General features: G+C 49.2%; 1 protein-coding gene across 1 annotated transcript in view; it reads left to right on the plus strand.

The window, feature by feature from the left end:
• LOC138249295 (extracellular calcium-sensing receptor-like) overlaps positions 1-24,080 on the plus strand; it is a 66,820-nt gene that overhangs the window by 24,870 nt on the left and 17,870 nt on the right. Inside the window, exons 4-5 of the mRNA XM_069203252.1 lie at positions 928-1,773; positions 19,363-19,584. Of these exons, the coding sequence (XP_069059353.1) occupies positions 928-1,773; positions 19,363-19,584 (1,068 nt within the window). The remainder of the gene's footprint in view (positions 1-927; positions 1,774-19,362; positions 19,585-24,080) is intronic.

Here is a 24,080-nt window from a genome sequence, read left to right on the forward strand (position 1 = left end):
GGGCATATTTATGAGTCCCTAGTGCCACCTTGCGTCACATTTTTGGCATTTTTCTATCCGCCTATGTGGCGTTAAGGTGGCATTTCCCCCACACCATATTTACAAACTAGTGCAATGCTTACATTGTGCCACTTTGCAAACCGTTGTGCCACATTATGTCTTCCCCAGACATAATGTGTGCAAGGGGGGAGTGCCCCCATTAGGGGGGCTGAAAAAATGGCGCAAGGAAATGAAATCTGTGAGATTTCCTTGCGCCATTTTTTTCAGCACTTTTAACACCTGCTCAGAGCAGGCGTTAAAAGAGGGCTTCCATTATTTAGAACGGCCCCTATGTCCTCTGCAGGAGTAACGCCAATATTTTGGTGCTACTCCTGCAGAGTACATCAATAGCATCACATAGAATGACGCTATTGTCCCATTCCTTGCCCTACGGTGCACTGTATTTTAAATACAGCGCATTCATGGTGGCGGTACATGGTCGCTAAGGGGGCGCCGAGAAAGTGGTGCTGCATTTGGTCCATAAATCTGCCCCTTAGAATCATTGATGTAGTTTACCAATGTTTGGTGGCTTCAATGCCTCCATTGGATGCGGTGTGGATGGGCACATATTAGATAATGCTTTTCAAAGGGCATCTACGTGGGTGGTTTCTGTACCATCTTCTCGTGGTAAGTGTGCTGTTATGCTCTGGTAAAAAGATGCAAACATTTACAGTGGCAATTCCTGTACAGTCTTGGACACTGTTAATGGGTATTGCTGGAATAGAGGTCTTATGATTGGAAAAAAGGGGGTATATTTATAGCAGATTGTAGATCATCACTGAATTACATATTTCATGCTGCATAATGTTGAATACGTGACTGCACAATAATTATTACAACACTAGTTCATGATGATACAATTCTCATTTGGTATTTTGTCTTTGACAGATTAGTCATGCTTCCGTGCTGTCCTCTCTCAGTGACAAGCTTCAATTCCCATCTTTTCTGCGCACTGTTCCCAATTACTCATTCCAGAACATTGCCATTGCCAGACTGATTGGCCACTTCCAATGGACTTGGGTGGGCATGATAATTTCTACTGATGAGGTGGGATTGCAGGGAGGACAGGGAATACGGAAAGGCATTGAGGACAAAGGAGGTTGTGTGGCTTTCATGGAACAAATTAACGTTCGATTCTCCAAGGAGAAGATCCTCCAACTTGTTGAAATGATCAAGGGACATTCAGTGAAGGTGATCATTGTTCACAGCCCTGATGTCCATGTCAAGGAATTTCTGCAAATGCTTTATAAACAACATATAACCAGTAAAGTTTTTGTGTTCACTGCAGCGTTTACACTGGGACCAGGACTCCTGCTGGAAAACCAGGCATGGAAAATATTGAATGGTTCTCTGGGACTTGCGCCTTACACAGAGCGTATGCTGGATTTTGAAGAGTTTTTATCTCATCTTCATCCATTGAGGTACCCACATGATATATTTATGAAGCACTTCTGGGAGAAAGCATTCTTTTGCACATTTCAGGAGAAAAATAGGACTGACAGTGCTACTACAAAAGAGATTAAAGGAAACCCAGATGCTTGTTCAGGGGAGGAGACACTGAAAGAAGCGACTCATTTTTTGTTTGAGCTAAATGACCTGAGCTACAGTTACCACAGTTATATAGCAACTTACGCCTTCGCTCATGCTCTAGATGCATTGATATCCTGCAGGCAGAAAGAAGGACCCTTCAGAGGTGGATTGTGTGCTGACACCAATGATATCCGACCCTGGCAGGTAACCAGAAGAGAGTTTTCATTATTTTGTAAGATGATTGTGTAATAACTATACAGGGCTGACTACACCTTCCCCATTCATTCTTTCATCACTACAAACCTGTCCAATGTCACAACGAGCAAGTTTGAATCCAGTTCGCAGTCCATAACCACTACTAGAAGCAAAATGCAGTGCCCTACTTGCTACACCTGCACTTCCCTGCAAACTACCCTTACATTTGCCAAAGTAAATGTTTTATCCAGCATTACCATCTGAAGGAATTTGTATAATATAAGCAGCCAGTCAATCCTATTTGACCACTACCTCTCAAACTAATAACGCCGCTAACCTTTCGTTCAGGCTCCTGTCTTGCTTGTCTGTCTCTTTAAACATTCCCATCCTTCTAGCTCCTACCATGGGTGCTCCAAGCCCACAGTTGCTCTAACATTGTTGAAGACACTGTGGACTGATCACATAATTCCTTTTGAAAAACACGTTTACCAACCTCAATTTATTTTTCAAAACCCTAGAGTGGCTGTTGTTTAATCCACTCACACTCTACCTATCTACCTTCAAATGTTTTATTCACTGCAACCTGACTTTGGCAGTCACCTTTGTTCAATCGAAGCAGCACCTCAGAGAACCTCTGTGCACATAAACACCTCCACATTCCTGTTATTAAACCTTTCTGCTGCATTCACTATAGTCAATCACTCAGTGGTTGACCCTACACTCCTTACCCCTCCATCTCAGTCTTGAAGGTTCTTTTTCATCTGATTTCTCTACTTAACACTGTTTTCCTTTCTGTTTTTTCTTATTTGTTTCCCTTTTGGTTTGGCCTTAATCTCTTTTGTTCTGGGTCAAAATCTAGAGGTAGAAAAACACTGTATTGCCCCCAAAATGGAGTGCCAGTGGCCCCATCACACAGCCACGGGCTCAAATTGAGCACAGGAAAGGGGTGTAGATAGTCTTAATGTAAGGGCATAGAGTAGAGACATATACACAAGGAGTATGGGGTGTGGTGAGGGAACCAGTGGCAAAGAAGCTGCCCTTAGTCCTAGACTCCCAGATTTTGAGACTTGGTGGTGTTTCAAGAGTAACTGTGAAGAGGAAAGGAAAGTTTCCTTTACGGACTAGGTGGTCTCACACACATTATAGAGTCTTGCTTCATCATATGACCACCTAGCCCCATCCAGGTAGGACAGTGCCACCTGGACGGACTCAACCTCCAAGTTAAAAGAACTAGGGGGGAGTGCTGAAATTTAGAATTATCTGGATAAACAAGGGATCCAGTTGTACTAGGGAAGATATAAAAATACCTAATCAGTCACCTGTGTAGTGGTACACCTTTAATCGTGGTGACAGCTGGTATGGATAAAAGAAGTGATGAGACACCTACTGAGAATAATGACTCGAAGGGTCACCTGATTATTGATGCATGGCATATTGTAGAGACACCATGGCTTAACTACCTGACATGAGCACAAAGACAATCTTTAGAAACAGTGCTTATGGTACTTAGCTCCTTTACATTTCAAACCCACCACACAACAATACAATAGTGCCTGGTTTTGAGTTTGTGCTGCAGGACAACATCAAGGGTATCACCAAGGCTGACACCCAGCAAGTGTACTCCAGGAAGGAGAATGGGGGCAGGGGTAGGTTGAACAGAAAGCTGTGGAAAGGGAGAAAGCTACTGGAGGAGAAAGCAACAGAGAGAGAGAAAACACAGCACCAGCAGTAGAAGTGGCTCATACCGGAGTCTGGAGGGTATTAATATTAATGGTAAGTAGGTTTGCAAAACACACTCTCACCCGGGAGTGTATTCTGGCTCTGTGTGAGAGGAGAAACATGAGATTGGGGGAGAAAGGCAAGTAGCACATGCACACTCTCTGTACATGGACCTAGAAAGAGCAAAGAGCAGAATATGAACTACCATTGAGTGCTAAATGAAGAATAAATGTTAAAAACGTGCTTCCATGATGTCACAAGTGGAAGGATACACCTTAGCCAATCAAAATGACAGGCAGCACAGCAAATTATTCAAAGACAAAAATAATTTCAACTCACCAGGGCTCTCACAAGAAAAGGTCAGTTAAAGCATAAAAGCGCAAATTCATAGATCTCAGACACGTACATATATATGCTAGCAATACAAGGCAATGGAGCTTAACCGCATGGCAGAAATATTCCAGGTTAGGGACAAACACAGAATAGGGACAAAAGCAAGCCATGAATAAAGAGTAGGAAAATTAGTTTGTCAAACAAGACATTTAACCAGGAGCAAGAAATGACTGTGTAGAGTATGACATATAGGCGGTGATTCCAACCTCGGCGGTAAAAGGCGCTTACCGCCGTGCAGAAGACTGCCATAACACCGCCGCGGCGGCGGTAAACCGCCACGGTCATTCTCACCCACAACAGGCAAACCGCCAAAATACATTACGACCCACAAATCCACGCGGCGGTCTTTCAACCGCGGTATTCCATTGGCGGTACACACCGCCGCGCTCAAAATACACAGACATCTACAAAACACAGCCAAAATGGACAATTCCAAATACACACACCTGATACACATACAAACACCACTCCCACACACCCAACGCAATATAAAACACACACACACATCACCCACAAACCCCCACTCCTAGAGAATCGTGAACACGCAAAGAGAAAAGAGATCTGAGCACCCAGACGCGCAATTCACTGTCACCCAGCAATATTACCACGCACTTCACACAACACACCAATACAATCACCCCACTTAGCACCACACAATCCACCACACACATCACCCACACCACCCCATGGCACCGCAAAGACACCCCAGGTTTTCTGAGGCTGAACTCAGGGTCATGGTGGAGGAAATTGTACGGGTAGAGCCACAGCTATTCGGGACACAGGTGCAGCACACCACCATTGCCAGGAAGATGGAGCTATGGCAAAGAATAGTGGACAGGGTCAATGCTGTGGGACAGCATCCAAGAAATAGGGACGACATCAGGAAGCGGTGGAACGACCTACGGGGTAAGGTGCGTTCCATGGTATCCAGGCACAACATCGCGGTGCAGCGGACTGGCGGCGGACCCCCACCTCCTCCACCAGAATTTACAACATGGGAGGAGCAGGTCTTGGCGATCCTGTATCCTGAGGGCCTCGCAGGAGTAGGTGGAGGAATGGACTCTGGTAAGTCAAATCTTAACTACTTCATCCCCCCCACCCCACCAGCATGCCAACTCATACCCCCACCCTCACCCCCACCCCCATCACACCTACTCCTTGCAAATGTCTCACCATCACAACCCACCCATCCCAACTCCAAGCCCTGCATGCGACCACAAAGCATGGACACCCATCACCAAAGCATGCCCACTGCACATACCCATCCCCCCCAAAACCACTGTCACACCAGCCCCCACAAGGGAATGCCAGCACTGGGGTACACGGGCACCCACCCATTGCACGCTATGGCACACACAGAAGCAATAACCATACTTTTATACCCCTGCAGGACCCGAACGCCACGTTACCGCGCAGGAGGGTCCACAAATGTCCACTCCACCACCAGAAGAGGCCCACAGTGATGACAGCAGCTCTGTCTCCCTGGATCTAGATGACCAGCCCGGTCCATCGGGGACCTCGGGACAGTTGGTTCCCCTCAGACAGCCACAGGCCACAGCAGACCTTCCCCCCTCTGGGAACACCAGCACAGCACCCACCCAGCGGGCCCATACCTCTGTCCCCAGGACACGTCAATCAGTGGTGTGTCCACCACTACAGGGCACCCAGGTTAACCCACCACCCCAACAACAACAGGGACCTGGGGGCAGTGGTAGTGGGCACACTGTCCAGGGGACAGACGCACAGGGAAACAGGGGAACTGGGAGGGCTGCTGTGCGACAGGGGGGGACAGGCCCAGGGAACCCACTCTCCACGAGGCCCTCTCCTCCATCATGGGAGCCTACCACCACTCCCAGGAGACGATGGCGACGGTCCTGGGCAGGTTTCAGGAGATCCAGCTTCTGCAGGAGGAACAGTATATCGGGATCAGGGAGGAACTAAGAAACATCAGTTCCACCATGGGCACCATCGTAGTGGCTCTGAATCAGGTAGTCACCACATTGCGGGACACTGTGGCTCCACAAAGGGCCCCTAACACTAGCATGGACCAAGAACTGGCTACCACCTCTGCCGGCGCTAGTGGACAGGAGGCCCCGACACAAGACCAACAGGCCACCAGAACCCACCCCCTGCAGAAGGAGAACCACCCTGCAAGCGGACCCTGAGATCCAGGAAGAAGACAGAGTAAGATGCCAAGATCCCCGCCAGGAAAGGATACCTCCCTGATTGATACTAATAGTCTGGACTCTGCCATGGACAATCCTCCACCATCACCCCTCACCGAATTGCAACCACCCACCAATTTAGAGCACTGTAATAAACACACTTTTTGCACAAAACAATCTGGAGTCTGGCTGTAATTTTGAACACATTTATTAGACATTACCGTGCCAAAATGGTCATTTACATTGTGATGACAACATACCACTGTCACACAGCTGTAGTCCATGGGAAAACAAAGCAGATGTCACGCAGTGGGGCCCACATCTCTGAAATTGGAAGGGAAAGTCACAACTCAGTTACCATACACTGGGGGAAAAGGTCAGACAGTAGAGAGGTAGTAGTCTTTAAGTAAATGTAATATGCCGGTGTGGATCCTTACCTGTGTATCATTGAAAATACTGCTGTATTACTGTGTTCCTGTTGTCTATGTCGTCCTCTTTGCCTTCCTCCTCTTCACTCTCCACAGGCTCCACAGCTGCTACAACACCACCATCTGGACCATCCTCCTGCAGAAAAAGCACCTGGCGTCGCAAAGCCAGGTTGTGAAGCATACAGCAGGCCACAATGATCTGGACACCTTCTTTGGTGATTACATTAGGGATCCAACTGTCATATGGAGGCACCTAAACCTGGCCTTCAGGAGGCCGAAGGTCAGCTCGATCACCCTCCTAGTACGCCCATGGGCCTCATTGTACCGTTCCTCTGCCCTTGTCCTGGGATTCCTCACTGGGGTCAGTAGCCAGGACAGGTTGGGGTAACCAGAGTCATCAATAAGCCACACATGGTGCCTCTGGAGTTGACCCATCATGTAAGGGATGCTGCTATTCCGCATGATGTATGCGTCATGCACTGACCCAGGGAACTTGGCATTAACATGGGAGATGTACTGGTCAGCCAAACAGACCATCTGGATATTCATGGAATAATAACTCTTCCTGTTCCTGTACACCTGTTCCCCTCTGCTGGGGGGGACCAAAGCAACATGTGTCCCATCAATGGCACCTATGATGTTGGATATATATGTCAAAGGGCATAGAAATCACCCTTCACTGTAGGCAAATCCCCCACCTCAGGGAAAACGATGTATCTCCGCATGTGTTTCAGCAGGGCAGACAACACTCTGGACAACACATGGGACATCCCTGATGCTATGGCCACTGTTGTTTGAAATGACCCACTTGCAAAGAAATGGAGTACTGACAGCACCTGCACTAGAAGGGGGATCCCTGTGGGTTGGCGGATTGGTGACATCAGGTCTGGCTCCAGCTGGGCACACAGTTCATGAATAGTGGCTCGGTCAAGCCTGTATGTCAGTATGACATGTCTTTCCTCCATTGTCGACAGGTCCACCAGCCTCCATCTCCTCGCATGTCCCAGCGGACGGTGCCTATGAAGGACAACAGCGAGCACAGAGTCAATCAACCCACAGGTACGTTCCCACAGCTTGCACATAACACGATCCCAATGCATTGTATGGCTTGTATGAGTGTCGATGCAAGGCCTAGGTATGTGTGACGCAGTAGAAACTAAACCATGTGGGCCCTTGAAATGGCGGCTGCGTGACCGGTGAAGTGCGACAATGGGATGTGAAGTCAATGCTCTGGCGTGGCACACCGTGGCGGTAGGCGGTCGAAGACCGCGGCGCAAAGCAGCATTGGTTAACATGGAACCCTATGGGTCTCAGGAGCCAATGACGATGTGCGCCGGCGGTCGCGGTACGCACCGCCGCGGTATCCACCGCCGCGGGCGTGACCGCCATTTTCTATCTGCATAATCACTCAATACCTGATCTTCCACAGGAGAGGACCTACACTGCAAGTGCTGCTGTGACCTCGGTCTGGAAGAGACAATGGCTCATGCGACTGGGGAAAGGGCCCCTGCCTTCACTGCTCAGGAATTGGAGAAACTTGTGGGTGGGGTCCTCCCCCAGTATGCGCTACTCTACGGTCCTCCAGACCAACAGGTAAGTACACTGGGACCATGCTTTGTGGGCAATGGCTGTGTTGAGTGGGGTGGATGAAAGATGGTGGGGAGGAGAGCGATTGAGGCATGCATCAAACAACAGATGAGAGCATGTGCCACATGGCAAGGGAGGGGAAGGGGGGCCACTCACATCGAGCATGCAGAAGGTGATGAATATTTTTCTCCCCCTGTACATAACACATAGGTCAGCGCCCACCAGAAAACCGATATTTGGCGTGCCATCGCCAAGGACGTCTGGACCCTGGGGGTCCACCACAGACGGGGCACCCACTGCCGGAAGAGATGGGAGGACATCCGCCGCTGGAGCAGGAAGACGGCGGAGGCTCAGCTGGGGATGGCCTCCCAACGTGGGAGGGGTGCCAGTCGGACTTTGACCCCCCTGATGTCCCGGATCCTGGCGGTGGCCTACCCCAATTTGGATGGGCGCGTGAGGACATCACAGCAGACACAAGGGGGTGAGTACACTCCAATCCTGGTGACTTTGCGTGCAGTGGAGGTGTCTGGGTGGGGGAGGAGGGCTGTGGCTAACCCTAGGCCAGGGCAATTTCTGTAGGCTAGGCCCCTCCATAAGGCATGGCCCTGTGCCCCCGCCCCCCACCCCTGTAGGGTGCCAAGTACAGCTATTCATTGCCCTGTGTCATCTGTGTGTGCAGATGTCGCCCATAGGCTTGTAGGCCATGTCCCACGGATTGAGTAGTGGCTCCCAAGTGCGCGGCGTAGTGCAGGGGGCTTCTGTGTCTGTCCTGTCCGCCAACGGTGTCGCCAATGCATGCACTCAACATTTCTTTATTTTTCCCCACCCCCCTTTTCTGTTGTCTTCCTGTTCATGTGTGCATTAGCATCATCAGGCGGAGGAGAAGTGGCATCGGAGCACGAGGGAGCTGCATCTCACATGGCCATGGCGGGCCATGCAACGGATTCGGAATTCACCAGTGAGACGGAGGGCGAGGGGAGCTCCACAGCAGGGACTCGTGCTGATTCCAGTGACAGCGACTCGGCCTCTGAAGGGAGCTCCCTTGTGGTGGCCGCAACATCTGTGCCCCCCGCAACAACAGGTACAGCCGCCACCCAGCGCACCAGCACCGCCCTCCCAGCAGCCCCTCAGCGTCTGCCCCGTGCCCGCTCACCCAGGAAGGTGGGCATCTCCTTCGCCCCAGGCACCTCAGGCCCTGCCCCTGTCACTCCTGCTGCCCTCAGTGAGGAGGTCATTGACCTCCTGAGGAAGCTCACTGTTGGGCAGTCTACCATTTTGAATGCCATCCAGGGTGTAGAGAGGGAGGTGCACCAGAGTAATGCATACCTGGAGGGCATTCATTCTGGTCAGGCTGCCCTTCAGCGATCGTTCAACACTCTGGCCTCAGCACTGATGGCAGCCATTGTCCCTGTCTCTAGCCTCCCCCCTCCAACTTCGTCCACCCATACCAAATCCCCTGTACCTCTGCCTATCCCAGACACACCATCAGACCAGCCTGCACACACCTCAACACCCAAGGGAAACTCAGCCAGACATAAGCACCACACATCACACAGGCATTCACACAAGCAACATCCACATGCAGATATACCAACACCCACTGCCTCCACTGTGTCCCCCTCCTTCTCGTCTCCCTCCTCCCTCCCTGTCACGTCTCCACTTACACCCGCATGCACAACATCTTCAACCACTACGTCCATCACCAGCACACCCACCCAACAGCCATCCACCTAACGACAGCCTCCAGCCCAAGCACCTGCACCCAAAGACACCAGACTTCAAACTCCTACAACCACAACCTCTTCCTCCACTCCCATACCCACTACACCTACCCGTACCTCTGTTCCTAAATTGCTTTTCCTTTCAAAACTTGACCTCTTTCCAACAACTTCCCCACCCCGTCCATCTCATAGGACTCCAGTCAGCATCTCAGCCACCACAAAAGCGGGCCCTGTGATGACAGTCTGCCATGGACTGTGGAGTCCCCCAGCCTCAAGGGCAGCCAGTTCAGTAAGGAGCCAAGGCACGGCCAGCCCACCCCCGCAAAAACATCCGAAGATTGACAGTGGCCGGCGCGAGAGGCCTAAAACTCCAGGGACCAAAATCCCTACCATGGCTCCAGCAGGAAGTGTGGTGCCAGCTGGCACACCGGCAAAGGTGGGGAAGGGCCACAGGCGAACAGGGAAGGCTGGGAAGGGCAGCACGCCCGACAAGACCGCCAGCAGCCCAGCTGGCCAGGAGGGCCTTTCCAGCCCCATCCCAGGTGGGCAGGAGGACACCAACAGGCCCGGTCCTGCAGCCCAGGAGGGCCCCGCCAGCCACACTTCAGATGGGCAGGAAGGCGCCGCCAGCCACAGGTCAGGTGGCGAATGACCTCCACGCCATGGCCGGATCCGCTGAACTGGGCACTCATCCGAAGCACCGCTGAACTGGGCCCGCTGTCTCAAGCACCGCTGAACTGGGCCCTTCATCTCAAGCACCGCTACACTGGGCACCGCCGTCTAAAGCACCGCTGAACTGGGCACCGCCGTCTCAAACACCGCTACCCTGGGCACCGCCATCTCAAGCACCGCTGAACTGGGCACCGCCGTCTCAAGCACCGCTACACTGGGCACCGCCGTCTCAAGCACCGCTACACTGGGCACCGCCATCTCAAGCACCGCTGAACTGGGCCCTTCATCTCAAGCACCGCTACACTGGGCACCACCGTCTCAAGCACCGCTGAACTGGGCACCGCCGTCTCAAGCACCGCTACACTGGGCACTGCCGTCTCAAGCACCGCTGAATTGGGCACCGCCGTCTCAAGCACCGCTACACTGGGCCCTTCATCTCAAGCACCGCTGAACTGGGCCCTTCATCTCAAGCACTGCTACACTGGGCACCGCCCTCTCAAGCACCGCTGAACTGGGCCCCGCCGTCTCAAACACCGCTGAACTGGGCACCGCCGTCTCAAGCACCGCTACACTGGGCACCGCCGTTTCAAGCACCGCTACACTGGGCACCGCCGTCTCAAGCACCACTGAACTGGGCCCTTCATCTCAAGCACCGCTACACTGGGCACCACCGTCTCAAGCACCGCTGAACTGGGCACCGCCGTCTCAAGCACCGCTACACTGGGCACCGCCGTCTCAAGCACCGCTACACTGGGCACCGCCGTCTCAAGCACCGCTGAACTGGGCACCGCCGTCTCAAGCACCGCTGAACTGGGCACCGCCGTCTCAAGCACCGCTACACTGGGCACCGCCGTCTCAAGCACCGCTGAACTGGGCACCGCCGTCTCAAGCACCGCTGAACTGGGCACCGCCGTCTCAAGCACCGCTACACTGGGCCCTTCATCTCAAGCACCGCTGAACTGGGCCCTTCATCTCAAGCACCGCTACACTGGGCACCGCCGTCTCAAGCACCGCTGAACTGGGCCCGCCGTCTCAAGCACCGCTGAACTGGGCACTGCCATCTCAAGCACCGCTACACTGGGCAATTCATCTCAAGCACTGCTGAACTGGGCCCTTCATCTCAAGCACCGCTACACTGGGCACTGCCGTCTCAAGCACTGCTGAACTGGGCACCGCCGTCTCAAGCACCGCTACACTGGGCCCTTCATCTCAAGCACCGCTGAACTGGGCCATTCATCTCAAGCACTGCTACACTGGACACCGCCGTCTCAAGCACCGCTGAACTGGGCCCCGCCGTCTCAAGCACCGCTGAACTGGGCACCGCCGTCTCAAGCACCGCTACACTGGGCACCGCCGTCTCAAGCACCGCTACACTGGGCACCGCCGTCTCAAGCACCGCTGAACTGGGCCCTTCATATCAAGCACCGCTACACTGGGCACCGCCGTCTCAAGCACCGCTGAACTGGGCACCGCCGTCTCAAGCACCGCTGAACTGGGCACCGCCGTCTGAAGCACCGCTACACTGGGCCCTTCATCTCAAGCACTGCTGAACTGGGCCCTTCATCTCAAGCACCGCTACACTGGGCACCGCCGTCTCAAGCACTGCTGAACTGGGCCCCGCCGTCTCAAGCACCGCTGAACTGGGCACCGCCATCTCAAGCACCGCTACACTGGGCCCTTCATCTCAAGCACCGCTGAACTGGGCCCTTCATCTCAAGCACCGCTACACTGGGCACCGCCGTCTCAAGCACCGCTGAACTGGGCACCGCCGTCTCAAGCACCGCTACACTGGGCACCGCCGTCTCAAGCACCGCTGAACTGGGCACCGGCGTCTCAAGCACCGCTACACTGGGCACCGCCGTCTCAAGCACCGCTGAACTGGGCGCCGCCGTCTCAAGCAACGCTGAACTGGGCACCGCCGTCTCAAGCACCGCTACACTGGGCCCTTCATCTCAAGCACTGCTGAACTGGGCCCTTCATCTCAAGCACCGCTAAACTGGGCACCGCCGTCTCAAGCACCGCTGAACTGGGCCCCGCCGTCTCAAGCACCGCTGAACTGGGCACCGCCATCTCAAGCACCGCTACACTGGGCCCTTCATCTCAAGCACCGCTGAACTGGGCTCTTCATCTCAAGCACCGCTACACTGGGCCCTTCATCTCAAGCACCGCTGAACTGGGCACCGCCTTCTCAAGCACCGCTGAACTGGGCACCGCCGTCTCAAGCACCGCTACACTGGGCACCGCCGTCTCAAGCACCGCTGAACTGGGCACCGCCATCTCAAGCACCGCTGAACTGGGCACCGCCTTCTCAAACACTGCTGAACTGGGCCCTTCATCTCAAGCACCGCTACACTGGGCACCGCCGTCTCAAGCACCGCTGAACTGGGCCCCGCCGTCTCAAGCACCGCTGAACTGGGCACCGCCATCTCAAGCAACGCTACACTGGGCCCTTCATCTCAAGCACCGCTGAACTGGGCACCGCCTTCTCAAGCACCGCTGAACTGGGCACCGCCGTCTCAAGCACCGCTACACTGGGCACCGCCGTCTCAAGCACCGCTGAACTGGGCACCGCCATCTCAAGCACCGCTACACCGGGCACCGCCGTCTCAAGCACCGCTGAACTGGGCACCGCCGTCTCAAGCACCGCTGAACTGGGCCCTTCATCTCAAGCACCGCTACACTGGGCACCGCCGTCTCAAGCACCGCTGAACTGGGCACCGCCATCTCAAGCACCATTACACTGGGCCCTTCATCTCAAGCACCGCTGAACTGGGCCCTTCATCTCAAGCACCGCTACACTGGGCACAGCTGTCTCAAGCACCGCTGTACTGGGCACCGCCGTCTCAAGCACCGCTACACTGGGTACCGCCGTCTCAAGCACCGCTGAACAGGGCCCCGCCGTCTCAAGCACGCTACACTGGGCACCACCGTCTTAAGCACCGCTGAACTGGGCCCCGCCGTCTCAAGCACCGCTGAACTGGGCACCGCCATCTCAAGCACCGCTGGTCCATTGGCGGAAGGGGCAGGCCCGCATCTGTGTCGGGCAGGGCTGCACGAAGCACTCTGGGCACCAGTCCCCCTCCAGTACCAATGGAGACTGTTATCCACTTGTGAGACTGTGGCTTTGCACTCCCCAGGATGGAACAGTGGGCAAGCCACCCACTGTAGAGACTTGAGAGACTGTGGCTTTGCACTCCCCAGGATGAAACAGTGGGCAAGCCACCCACTGCAGAGACTTGAGAGACTGTGGCTTTGCACTCCTCAGGATGGAACAGTGGGCAAGCCACCCACTGTAGAGACTTGAGGGACTGTGGCTTTGCACTCCCCAGGGTGGAACAGTGGCCATGGAGGCCCCTCGTGGATCTGGCGTCGTGGACTCATCTGGCTGAGGTGCCCCCCCTACCCTTCCCCCTGAGGTGCCTGTAGTTTTGCTATCTGATGCCCCTGCAGTGTTCTCTCCATTGGAGTCAGGTATCCTGTGTTGGCTTTGCCCATGTGATTTGGGCCCAGTGGTCCACGAACAATGCCTGCTACAATGATCGGACTTGACAATTTATGTATATAAAAGTTTTAGATGTGTGATATATTTTTAAGCCAGTAATACAATATATTCCAATGTTTATAATCATTTCCTTTTGTCTTTGCATTCTTCCGGGGGGTTTGGGGGGTGTAACTGTGATGTATTGCTATGCATTGATGTGTGTGTTGTAGTGGGTGAGGGTGGGGGTGGGTGTGTCGCGTATGTGTGTCCCCGTAATTTTTTGCCTCCCCTGTGTCGTAGGTGCAGTACTCACTGTTGTCTTCTGCGCCGGCGTTCGTGCTCCTGGTAGAGGAGCAGGAAGACTATCGCTGGGAGGATATGGAGTTCGGGGTCCATGCTGTCCAGATTCCTCGTGGGCTGTATGGAGGTGAGCGTTTTCCGTTCGAAATGGCTGTTTCGGCCGTGTTTTTATCGGTGGGGCTACCGCCCCGGAAAAGGTGCGGATTGGTAGGTTGTGATAGGATGGGCGGTACATTGCCTCCCGCCTGTCTGTTGGCGGTGACCGCCGCGCTGTTTGTTTGTCCCGCCGTGGCGGGCGGTGTGTTGAAGTGGCGGTCTCTGTTGGCGGTTTCCGCCAGGGTCGGAATTCCATTTTTTTTCCGCCAGACTGTTGGCGGTTTAGCCGCCGCTTTAACACCGACCGCCAGGGTTGGAATGACCACCATTATGCTGTTTGCAAGCAGACAGCTAAAGTTTCCTGTAGCAACACCACAAAACAACCATATAATCTTTCCCGGTATTCCATTTAGTTGATATCCCTGGAGATGCGCTACAGCCATTTTTTGTTACAGGAACCTCTCAGTCTCCAATCATACCCTATCTTATGAAAGAAGGTCCCCCGGAGGTAACAGGAGTCTAGTGCAGATGGATTCTTCCCACTGAGCCTTCCAAGAACTTGGAAATTCAACTTGGAACTAAGCATGGGACAATAGATCCCGTCTCAAGAAGTAGGGGAATAGCCCACTGATTGTCAAGAGCATTCTGGTGAGTGAGAATCTTTGATTAGGGGATAATTAGTTGTGCTTCCAAGAAGGAATTTACATTCTTTTCCCAGGCCCATAGAACACAGTCAAGGATTTATGTTACACGGGGAGCAGATGCATTAATTGGATCAGCAGATAGATTAGATGAAGGATGCATTGCAAGGTATGACCACTCTCTGTAGTATGCTTATTAAGTTTCAGAGTCCTATAAAAGAGAAATAGTTCAAGACAATGTAGTCCTTTTCTTTTAAAAGCTAGGATTTTGAATAAATAACACTGACCGGTGATCAATAAATACTCTCTGAGACTCTTTTAAAGTAATCATGAGAGAAAAGGTATAACTACAACGGCAAGTCAAAAGCGGAACTTGGCTTTGAAGAAATCAAATCTGGATGCTGATATTAGTAAGGCAGAGCAGCTTCATAAGGACACTGGATTTCTTTTATCACTACCAGAAACTACTCTGCTGTTGAAGCACTTTGAATGAGCACTACTTAGAGCTCTTCAAAACTGCCATAAAAAGTACAAAAAAACACATAGAGGGCAAACAGATTATGGATTATAATGGAGAGAACTAGGATTTGAAACATTTGTCCTTAGACTTTTAAGGTTCTAAGCCAAATTCTACTTTTTTTAAACTTAGGGAATGATTTAGATTTGGGTGGTGAGGAGTATGTTGTGGGATCATTTTACAACTTGCTTAAGGACACCTATTTTTGCTGGGTCCTTTTACACATGTGCTCTAATTTCATTTATTTATTTTATTCATTTGAGCTCTGCCTGCTCTTTAGCTGAGATGTTTTATTTTTCCTAATAAGCTGTGATAGTGCGGAAGCGTTGTTTTTATTTTTCTGCACAACATTTCATCCTGCATCTCAGTCCAAGGCTGACAAGAACAGTACATTATAATCCAGTAACTATTGTCGCCACAAGAGTACATAAACAGTCTGACACTTAGGCACATTCCCAAATCAGGCCTATTTCACAGAACAGATATATTTCTTATAAAAACATTGTGCAGGCTAAGGGAAAACAGAGAGGTCATTCGAGCCAGGATATCCATCCACTCTATATGCCATTTTACTGCTGACCTCAGCCCTGTCTCTACAATCAGCCAAGGAGATGGTGGACAGACTACTATTTTCAGGTAATGGGGGTGGGTGCTCCTCTCATGGGCTAAGTACTAAAAACTTTGGCAATCACCGCTATGCTCTTGCTTAGGAGTTAGGGGTTAGGTAGAATTTATATGTACATGTGATTCTATTAAGCGTGGGCTGTTTATTTTCTTCTCACTGATAATAACAATCCTAATATTGCTATGTCTCATTGCCCTGCTAATTGAAGTTCATATATTTTATTGTAGATTGCAGTCTTTTCAATTAATGTATTGAAAACCATCCTGTATCGTTTCTGTGGTCTATGTGTGGGTCTGAGACCTTTTGCTAACAGGAGAAAGTGATGAGAATGTCGACCACAACTTCCATGAGAGAGCACCTTGCATCAAACTGCCACAAATCACCTTTGTTTTCTATGTTTGGGTGAGATGCTGCTAGCTAGCCGAAAGGATTGGGCTGACAGCTGCCAAGATGGTGTGGGATTGACTCAGTCACCAGCAAACAGTGGTGCTCCTGCCCCAAATCCAGCAGTCTTCTATTAACAAGACAGCTATCCTGTCTGCTGTATTACAATCCCATTTTATCCTGTGGAGATCATAATACAACGGACGGGCTATCCATCACTAAATTAGGCCCTTAGATCAGGGGAGATTTCTGATTATCAGCAAACTAGTGCCATCTTTGAAGTTCTGAATCTTACAGTGCTGAGCCTGCACGATCTAGCTTGGAAGGAACAGGTACTTACTGTAGCAGAGGTAAAGAAGAAACATTAAGAATCTATCATCTAGCAAGGCCCCCGCCACCGAGAGCCTTGCCAATTTTTCTATTTACATTTTTGCTCTTGCTCTTGTCCCCTCTTGTCCTCTTGCCTACTAGAGTGCATACACATTTCCAAGAATCAGGCTTTATCACATGATCCATAAGAGAAGCAGCTGTAACATCAATTTGAGGCAACATTTAGATATATATCTAGATGTATGGTAATCCTATAGACAGGCCTTCAGCCAGAAGTATATGTTTGGGGTGCATGTCCCCTAGTAATGGCTCTTTTAATAACAGGACATCAAAGAGAAGCATTGAAGGTGGACTCTCTCTCTTAATGACCCATATCTTTGCTCAATGTTGACTATAAAAAATTACGAAAATTCTGGAGAATAAGATGGAATTTCTAGCAGCCCAATGGGTAAATCAGATAATTCAGAGTTTAGATACAATAGACAAACATTTGATAATGCAGAATCAGTGCGCCATCTGATGGAGAAACCCTGTAAGAGGAACATCTACATTAGCCTTCTGGTCCTCAACGTTGAGAAGGTATTGCCTGACTTGATTGGTTCTTCCTAAAATAAGAGTTAGATAAGGTGAGTATGGGTCCTAAAATGCTGCTGTTTATTTAAGTGAGCTATGCGACCCCTACATGTGAGGCGTTATGGAATGGCCTGTCAGCAGACCATGCAACAATAAAAAATAAGGCAGACACTAGCTTTAGAGTGTCTGATTTTAGAGGAGTTTCTCATAAGCTATACCTATCCATTAATGACATTTTGTTGATTATGGAAAAACTATAGAAATATATTCCAGAGGTTTCAACCATTTGATAAAAGGATGGGGCCATGTCAGATTTAAAGCATGACAAATCTTAAATGATGAGTATACGGTTGAATTTTGGATCTAGGGAGAGATAAGATGTGATCTATCCTTTTAGTATTTTAGAGTTAAAATAACAAATCTTAAAATTCTATGATCCTGAGAATCCTGGGAACATATTGAACAAAATACCCTTCTACAATTGCACACATTAAAAAGGACATCAACACAGGCCAACATTATTAATTTCTTGTAACCAGGTTGATTGTGTTAAAAAATTAGCAAGACAGAGATTTTGGAATAATATTTCCTAAACAACATGCAGCATTCAAAACTGTGAAACATATGGTTGATTAATTAGGATTTGACTTCAAGCAAATTAGAAAAAATATATATTTCAACTCAGATGGTAGATGCTGAAGAAATTGTAGTCTTAGGGAATTGAATACATACATGGCTTGTTCTAAGTTGTAAATGTATTGCAATGATGATTTGGGTTATACCAAGCTGACGTTGAGATATTGAAAACCAAATTAACCATTTTTACATTACTTAGCCTATGCATGGACAAACTGGGCAGCATGTCAAAAGTGATTGGATTCCTACAATCTACATACTGTTGGCAGTGAACCAATTCACAGTAACTCTCTGCTACCATGATTTTAGAAGCATGAGGGGTGAATTCAGTGGAGAGTACAGGGTGGACATTGCAGGCACTGACAACTTATTGGGGCCTTTTCCATGAAGTGATATGTTTGTGAACCTAAGTGAAAGGAGATCATGCTCTATCAGAGCTGGACTGATGAAAACTAAGGATGTACATCACACACTTTACAGTGTGGCTCTATGTGTCTTTCATTGTTTTTCATTTCTGCAGTGGTGTGTGAGAACGAGGGTGTGGGAATAGAGAGATGAACAGCTGGGAAATGATGAAGACGTAATAACTCATTGAAAGTCTTTTTGGGTGCTGTAAATTCTGTATCTTCATGCTCTTCTGTTAAAGAAAAAAAGCAATACCATTACAAAAAATAAAACCAAACACACACCTAAAGATCAACTAGCATTTCTTTGACAGATGACAGAAAAAGTCATTTCAAAGGTTAGTTAGAGCATTAGAGCTAAAATTAATATAATTGCATACCAGTACATAGGTATGGTAGTGCAAATGTATTTTATAAGAAAATGGCAAGATCTTGTCCCAAATGAAGTTCACATTGTTCTTGAGGATAAGGTATCTTTTGAAAATACAATACTTGATTAATTATTCTCATTAAATTTCACTTCCACTTTATATATTCTAAAGGGAGGTTGCACTTCTTGGAAATGTGCGATCTTCGTTTCCATGGTTTCCTCACTCACATGAACCATAAAAATTAGCAAGCATATTTAAAGTTACTGGATGCTCAAAATCACTGTATAACCACATACATATTTGATTACAAAGCATTGGTATATTCTTGATTATATGCATAATCCTTAATACTGTAATGCAAAAGTGTAAAGTATCAGGACAAAATCAGGATTTAGGTTTTCACAATACCAAGAGGCTTATACTGAAAGCTTAAAGGGGGTTAATGACAGCATATTCAACATTTATACAATTTCCTGATCCGACAGCTTCTATTTTCATATATGTTTGATTATCACCTGGTATTGGTATGATTGATCCTCTGCTCTTCTTCACCAGGTCCTTCACTATCTGAAAAACCTGCACTTTACAACTAACTCTGGGAAGGACATTTTCTTTGATGCAAATGGGGATGCCCCAGCTGCCTACGACATCCTGAATGTGCAGATATCCCAAGATGAGGAATTCCAGTTAATAAAAGTGGGCAGGTTAGACTCGGCAGCACAAGAAGATTTCAGTGTCAGAGACAGTGCCATCCTGTGGAGTGACGGATCATATCAGGTGCAAGGAGTGCTCTACGTGCAGAATAATGAGATGCCAAGAACCCGACAACTTCAGAACCCCTTCAGTGGCATATATGTATTTACTTCACTTACTGTGGCATTTGGACAATGCAGAACACAAGAACACATTCTAGTGCTGTATCAACTTAAAAAAGAAAGAGGTTACTATTGGAGAACATCCATATACCTAAGGAAAAATGATGTTGATTCCCAATGAATACAATAGTAACCTAGTTCATAACTTTATTAACTTGTGATAATTAAGTATTCCTCTTCAGATAAACCTAGCACGTCCAAATCGTAATCTCATACCCACACAATTTAGGACAAGATCTGAGAGACCACAGTTTTGCAGGGACAGAAGTGGAAAAGACAGAGTAGCATTGCGAGGACTGAAAAAGGAGAAAAGAAACTGAGTAAACAGCAAAATCAGATGCTTGTTACAAGATACATAGTGTCCCAGTAAAGCTCATGGATCAATCCTGAATTGGCACTTACAAATGCAGAATTAAGCCCTTGCACTTGTTGTATGATCACTGATACAATTACTTCTATAGCCGTAGAACCCGCCTTAGCGGGCTCTACCGGCTATTAAAGGCCCGCTCCCCTTGTTAAATGCCCGAGCCGAAGGCGAGGGAATTTAACAAGGTAGAGGGACTTTAATAGCCGGTAGAGCCCGCTACAGCGGGTTCTAAGGCTATTAGAACATTCTGCCACACAGGGCAGAATGTTCTATTAAAAAAAAAAATGTTCACGGAGCCCGAGGGGATTAAAATCCCCTCGGGCTCCGTGAGGCTTTGTTCACAGCTCTTGCTGTGAACAAAGCGAACATTGGAATGGTGGCGCTGCGGGCTTTTACCAGCCAGTAAAAGCCCGCAGCACTCCATTGTTTTCAATGGAGCCCCCAGCATTCCAATGTTCTAATAAATATTAGAACTTTGAAATGTTTGGAGCTCCACTGAAGACAATGGAGTGCTCCGGGCTTCTAATGGCTGGTAGAAGTTCAGATTTCCAATATACTAATGTTTGTCTCACATTTCAATCCCTGTGTGCTCCATCCGGCCTTTGTTTCACTTATTAGATCATTCTGTCCTCTAGTGGTGGAATGTTCTAATAGCCTTATAGCCAGCTGTAGCTGGGCTATACCGGCCATCAAAGGCCCGCTCCCTTGTTAAAGGCCCTTGTCTTCGGCATTGGGCCTTTAAAGCTGGAGTGGGCCTTTGTTGACCTGCATAGCCAGCTACAGCGGGCTATAAGGCTATATTTGAACATTGCAATGGTTAGAACTCTATTGAAGGCAATAGAGTGGTTTGAGGCCAATATTGACTGGTATAGACCTTTTGTTCTGACATTCTAATGTTTGTGTTTCTGTGTCTCATTTCTTAATATACAATCTACCCTAAGCAGATGCAATGCTCTACCAGCCTTGTAACCCTTCTACTTGGGCCATACTGCTTCTTAAAGTTCCTCTCCCTCATTATTGCTCAGATTGAGGTTCATGGTCATTCACAACTGGTATAGCCCTTGACAGTAGGCTACAATTCTGTGCTACACTATTGAACTCCATATCATCAGTGGTCGATCTTCAGAGCAGGTAGGATAAATAGAACAAATTTCACCGTTTGTTAATTCTGGAAGGATACCTCCTTTTATAAATTTAAAGTAAGATGTCCATTGCCATTCACTGTATGGTGTTGGGCACCCAAACATTCGCAGGTACCCAACCCTGCAGACATACACTTAGGGGCATATTTATACTCTGTTTGCGTCAAAATTTTTGACGCACAATCAGCGCAAACCCTGCCCCATATTTATACTTTGAGGTCCGACCCCGCGGGCGTCAAAGTTCTACCATGTGCGCCATTTTTTGGAAGGGGGAACCAGCCTTGCGTTAATTATATGCAAGGTAGGTGTTCCCTTCTAAAAAATGACTTTAAGGCTTGTGCGCCTTATTTATACTGTGACGTCATTTTGACGCACAGGAGGGGGCAGGCCTTAAAAAACGGCGTCCAGCCTGAAGGGCGCCGTTTTTTAACGCCTGGGTCAGGGCAGGCGTTAAGGGACCTGTGGGCTCAGAAGGAGCCCAGAGGTGCCCTCCCATGCCCCCAGGGACACCCCCTGCCACCCTTGCCCACCCCAGGAGGACACCCAAGGATGGAGGGACCCATCCCAGGGAAGTTGAGGTAAGTTGGGGTAAGTATTTTTTTACGTTTTTTTTTTGTGGCATAGGGGGGCCTGATTTTGGCCCCCCTACATGCCACCATGCCCAATGACCATGCCCAGGGGACATAAGTCCCCTGGGCATGGCCATTGGGCAAGGGGGCATGACTCCTGTCTTTGCTAAGACAGGAGTCATGTCAATGGAGGTTGGGCGTCAAACAAAATGGCGCAAATCGGGTTGAGGCAAGAATTTCGCCTCAGACCTGACTTGCCCCATTTTTTTGCCTTCAAGCCCCATTTTTCCATACGCCGGCGCTGCCTGGTGTGAGTCATTTTTTTTGACGCACACCAGTCCACAGCGCCGGCTAACGTCATTCAATAAATAAGGCGCCAGCATGGCGCTTTGGAATGGCGTTAGCTGGCGGTAAACTTTTTGACGCACAACTGCGTTGGCGCCGTTGTGCGTCAAAAAGTATAAATATGGCCCTTAATGTGGCAATGTAAAGGGTGTCATTTTAAGTAAGGCAGACTTGATGACTTTGTCTGAGGATCAGTCCTACAAAACATAAACATCGGGACTATTGACTTTATCAAGGGGTATATATAAAGCAGACCTAGTCTCACAGTCAAAAATTTACCAATAACTGTAACCAAATGTATATTTTATAAATTCACAAATTTGAATGTTTAATACAGGTAATTGTCATCAAATATGTTCAATAAAGCCTTTAGGAAAATATTTCTTAGAATATTTTTCTGACATTTTTCAAGCTGCAAATTGAAACCATACAACCAACCACCAGTAGGACTGCAGTCCAGCTGAAGAACATTCAGCTCAAGCTCAGAGTGCTTTGAAAAAATTGGATTCAATGTCCCAGGACACTTACTGAGTTTTTTTTATGTTGCTGGGTGCTGCTGAACTCCCTGCAGCCCCCCACCTTGCTTACAAAAAAGTGTAAATGTGCTCCTGCCCATTCCAGGGCCCCCACCAGCATAAAACATATTTAAAAACCTTTTGCAGGGCTTTATGTGGTGCTCCCTAAATGGGCAAGTGAATGTGAAATTACCAGCTTCTCAGGTCATTTCACATTCACTGTTTTGTTTTGTTTTGGGAGGGATGTCATGTGGCCTCCTTCCCCAAGTCATATAAATGGCTCTGGAAGCCATATTCACTGAGATTGAACAGTTGTTTTTAATGAGAAAGGGATGTATCCTTTCTCTGAGCCACCCATGGGGCAGGTATTTTTGTTTGGGGGGAAGGGCATGAAGCCCCAATCTCTGACTTAAAGACAATGGGGTCCCATCTCCTGGGGACTGATCTATTTTATGGGGGCAAGGGAGCATGTAGACCCACTCTCAGAGCTTAAAAAGCCCATGGGGACCCCATCCCCCATGACTAAATTAGTTTTTGTGGGGAGCAGGCATGCGGCCCCTTGTTCCCAATCCATTTATTATCCCAGGGCAGCCATGTCCCAGGATACTCCAATTTCCTGCCTACAAGAGCACAGACAAGGAGAACTTCAACTCCTTCTTACAGGCAAGGAACAAAGGTTTGCTCCCGCCTGCCAGGAGTAGAGAGAAGCTCCTCCTGTTGTGCAGGAGTAAACAAATGTTGCTGGTTTTTCACTGAACTGCAATAGGTGCAGACAGGGATGCTGGCAAGGGCTGTGGGGGCCATGGGGCTTGAGTGTCCCAGCTGGGAACAGGGAAGCCACAGAAATTTAAATTGGCCCCTGGGCCATGTCATGGTTCAGTGAGGGGGGCTGCATAGTCCTTCTGCATGGAACGTACTGTGGCCTGGGGATGGGGTCCCCAGAGCTTCAAAATTACTTAGAGAGGAGGACCACAGGCTCCCTCTCCTAAATATAATATCAGCCTTGGGGGATGGGGTCCCCAGCCTTTCAAAAGCACAGGAAGGTGGGCCACATGCCCCCTGACTATTATCTAACATATTCACCCTAGGGATGGGGTTCCCAGGGCCACCAGAAGGCTCAGGAAGAGGGACCACACCCAAACAAATTGTGTGGCCTCCAGGGCTCTAATTTAAAAATGACGGTAAGCTCTCCCGGGAACATGCATTCAATGACTCAGGAATCTTACAGGACCAGGGAGAGTCACCCAAGATGGACACTAGCCTTCACCAAATGGAACAGCTGATTTTGGTTTGACAGAGGGCCAGTAGTCCAGTGGCAACTGGACTTTTGCTGGACCAAAGAGGGCTTCAAAGGACATCAACCCCTGTGGCAAAAGTTTCCCCACCTGGACAGAGGACTGAGGAGTAGCCCGAGAAAGTCCCCAGTTGAAAGCACAGCATCCCCAGCATCTTAAAGCATC

This window comes from Pleurodeles waltl, chromosome 8 (assembly GCF_031143425.1).
Source record: "Pleurodeles waltl isolate 20211129_DDA chromosome 8, aPleWal1.hap1.20221129, whole genome shotgun sequence".
NCBI lineage: Eukaryota > Metazoa > Chordata > Amphibia > Caudata > Salamandridae > Pleurodeles > Pleurodeles waltl.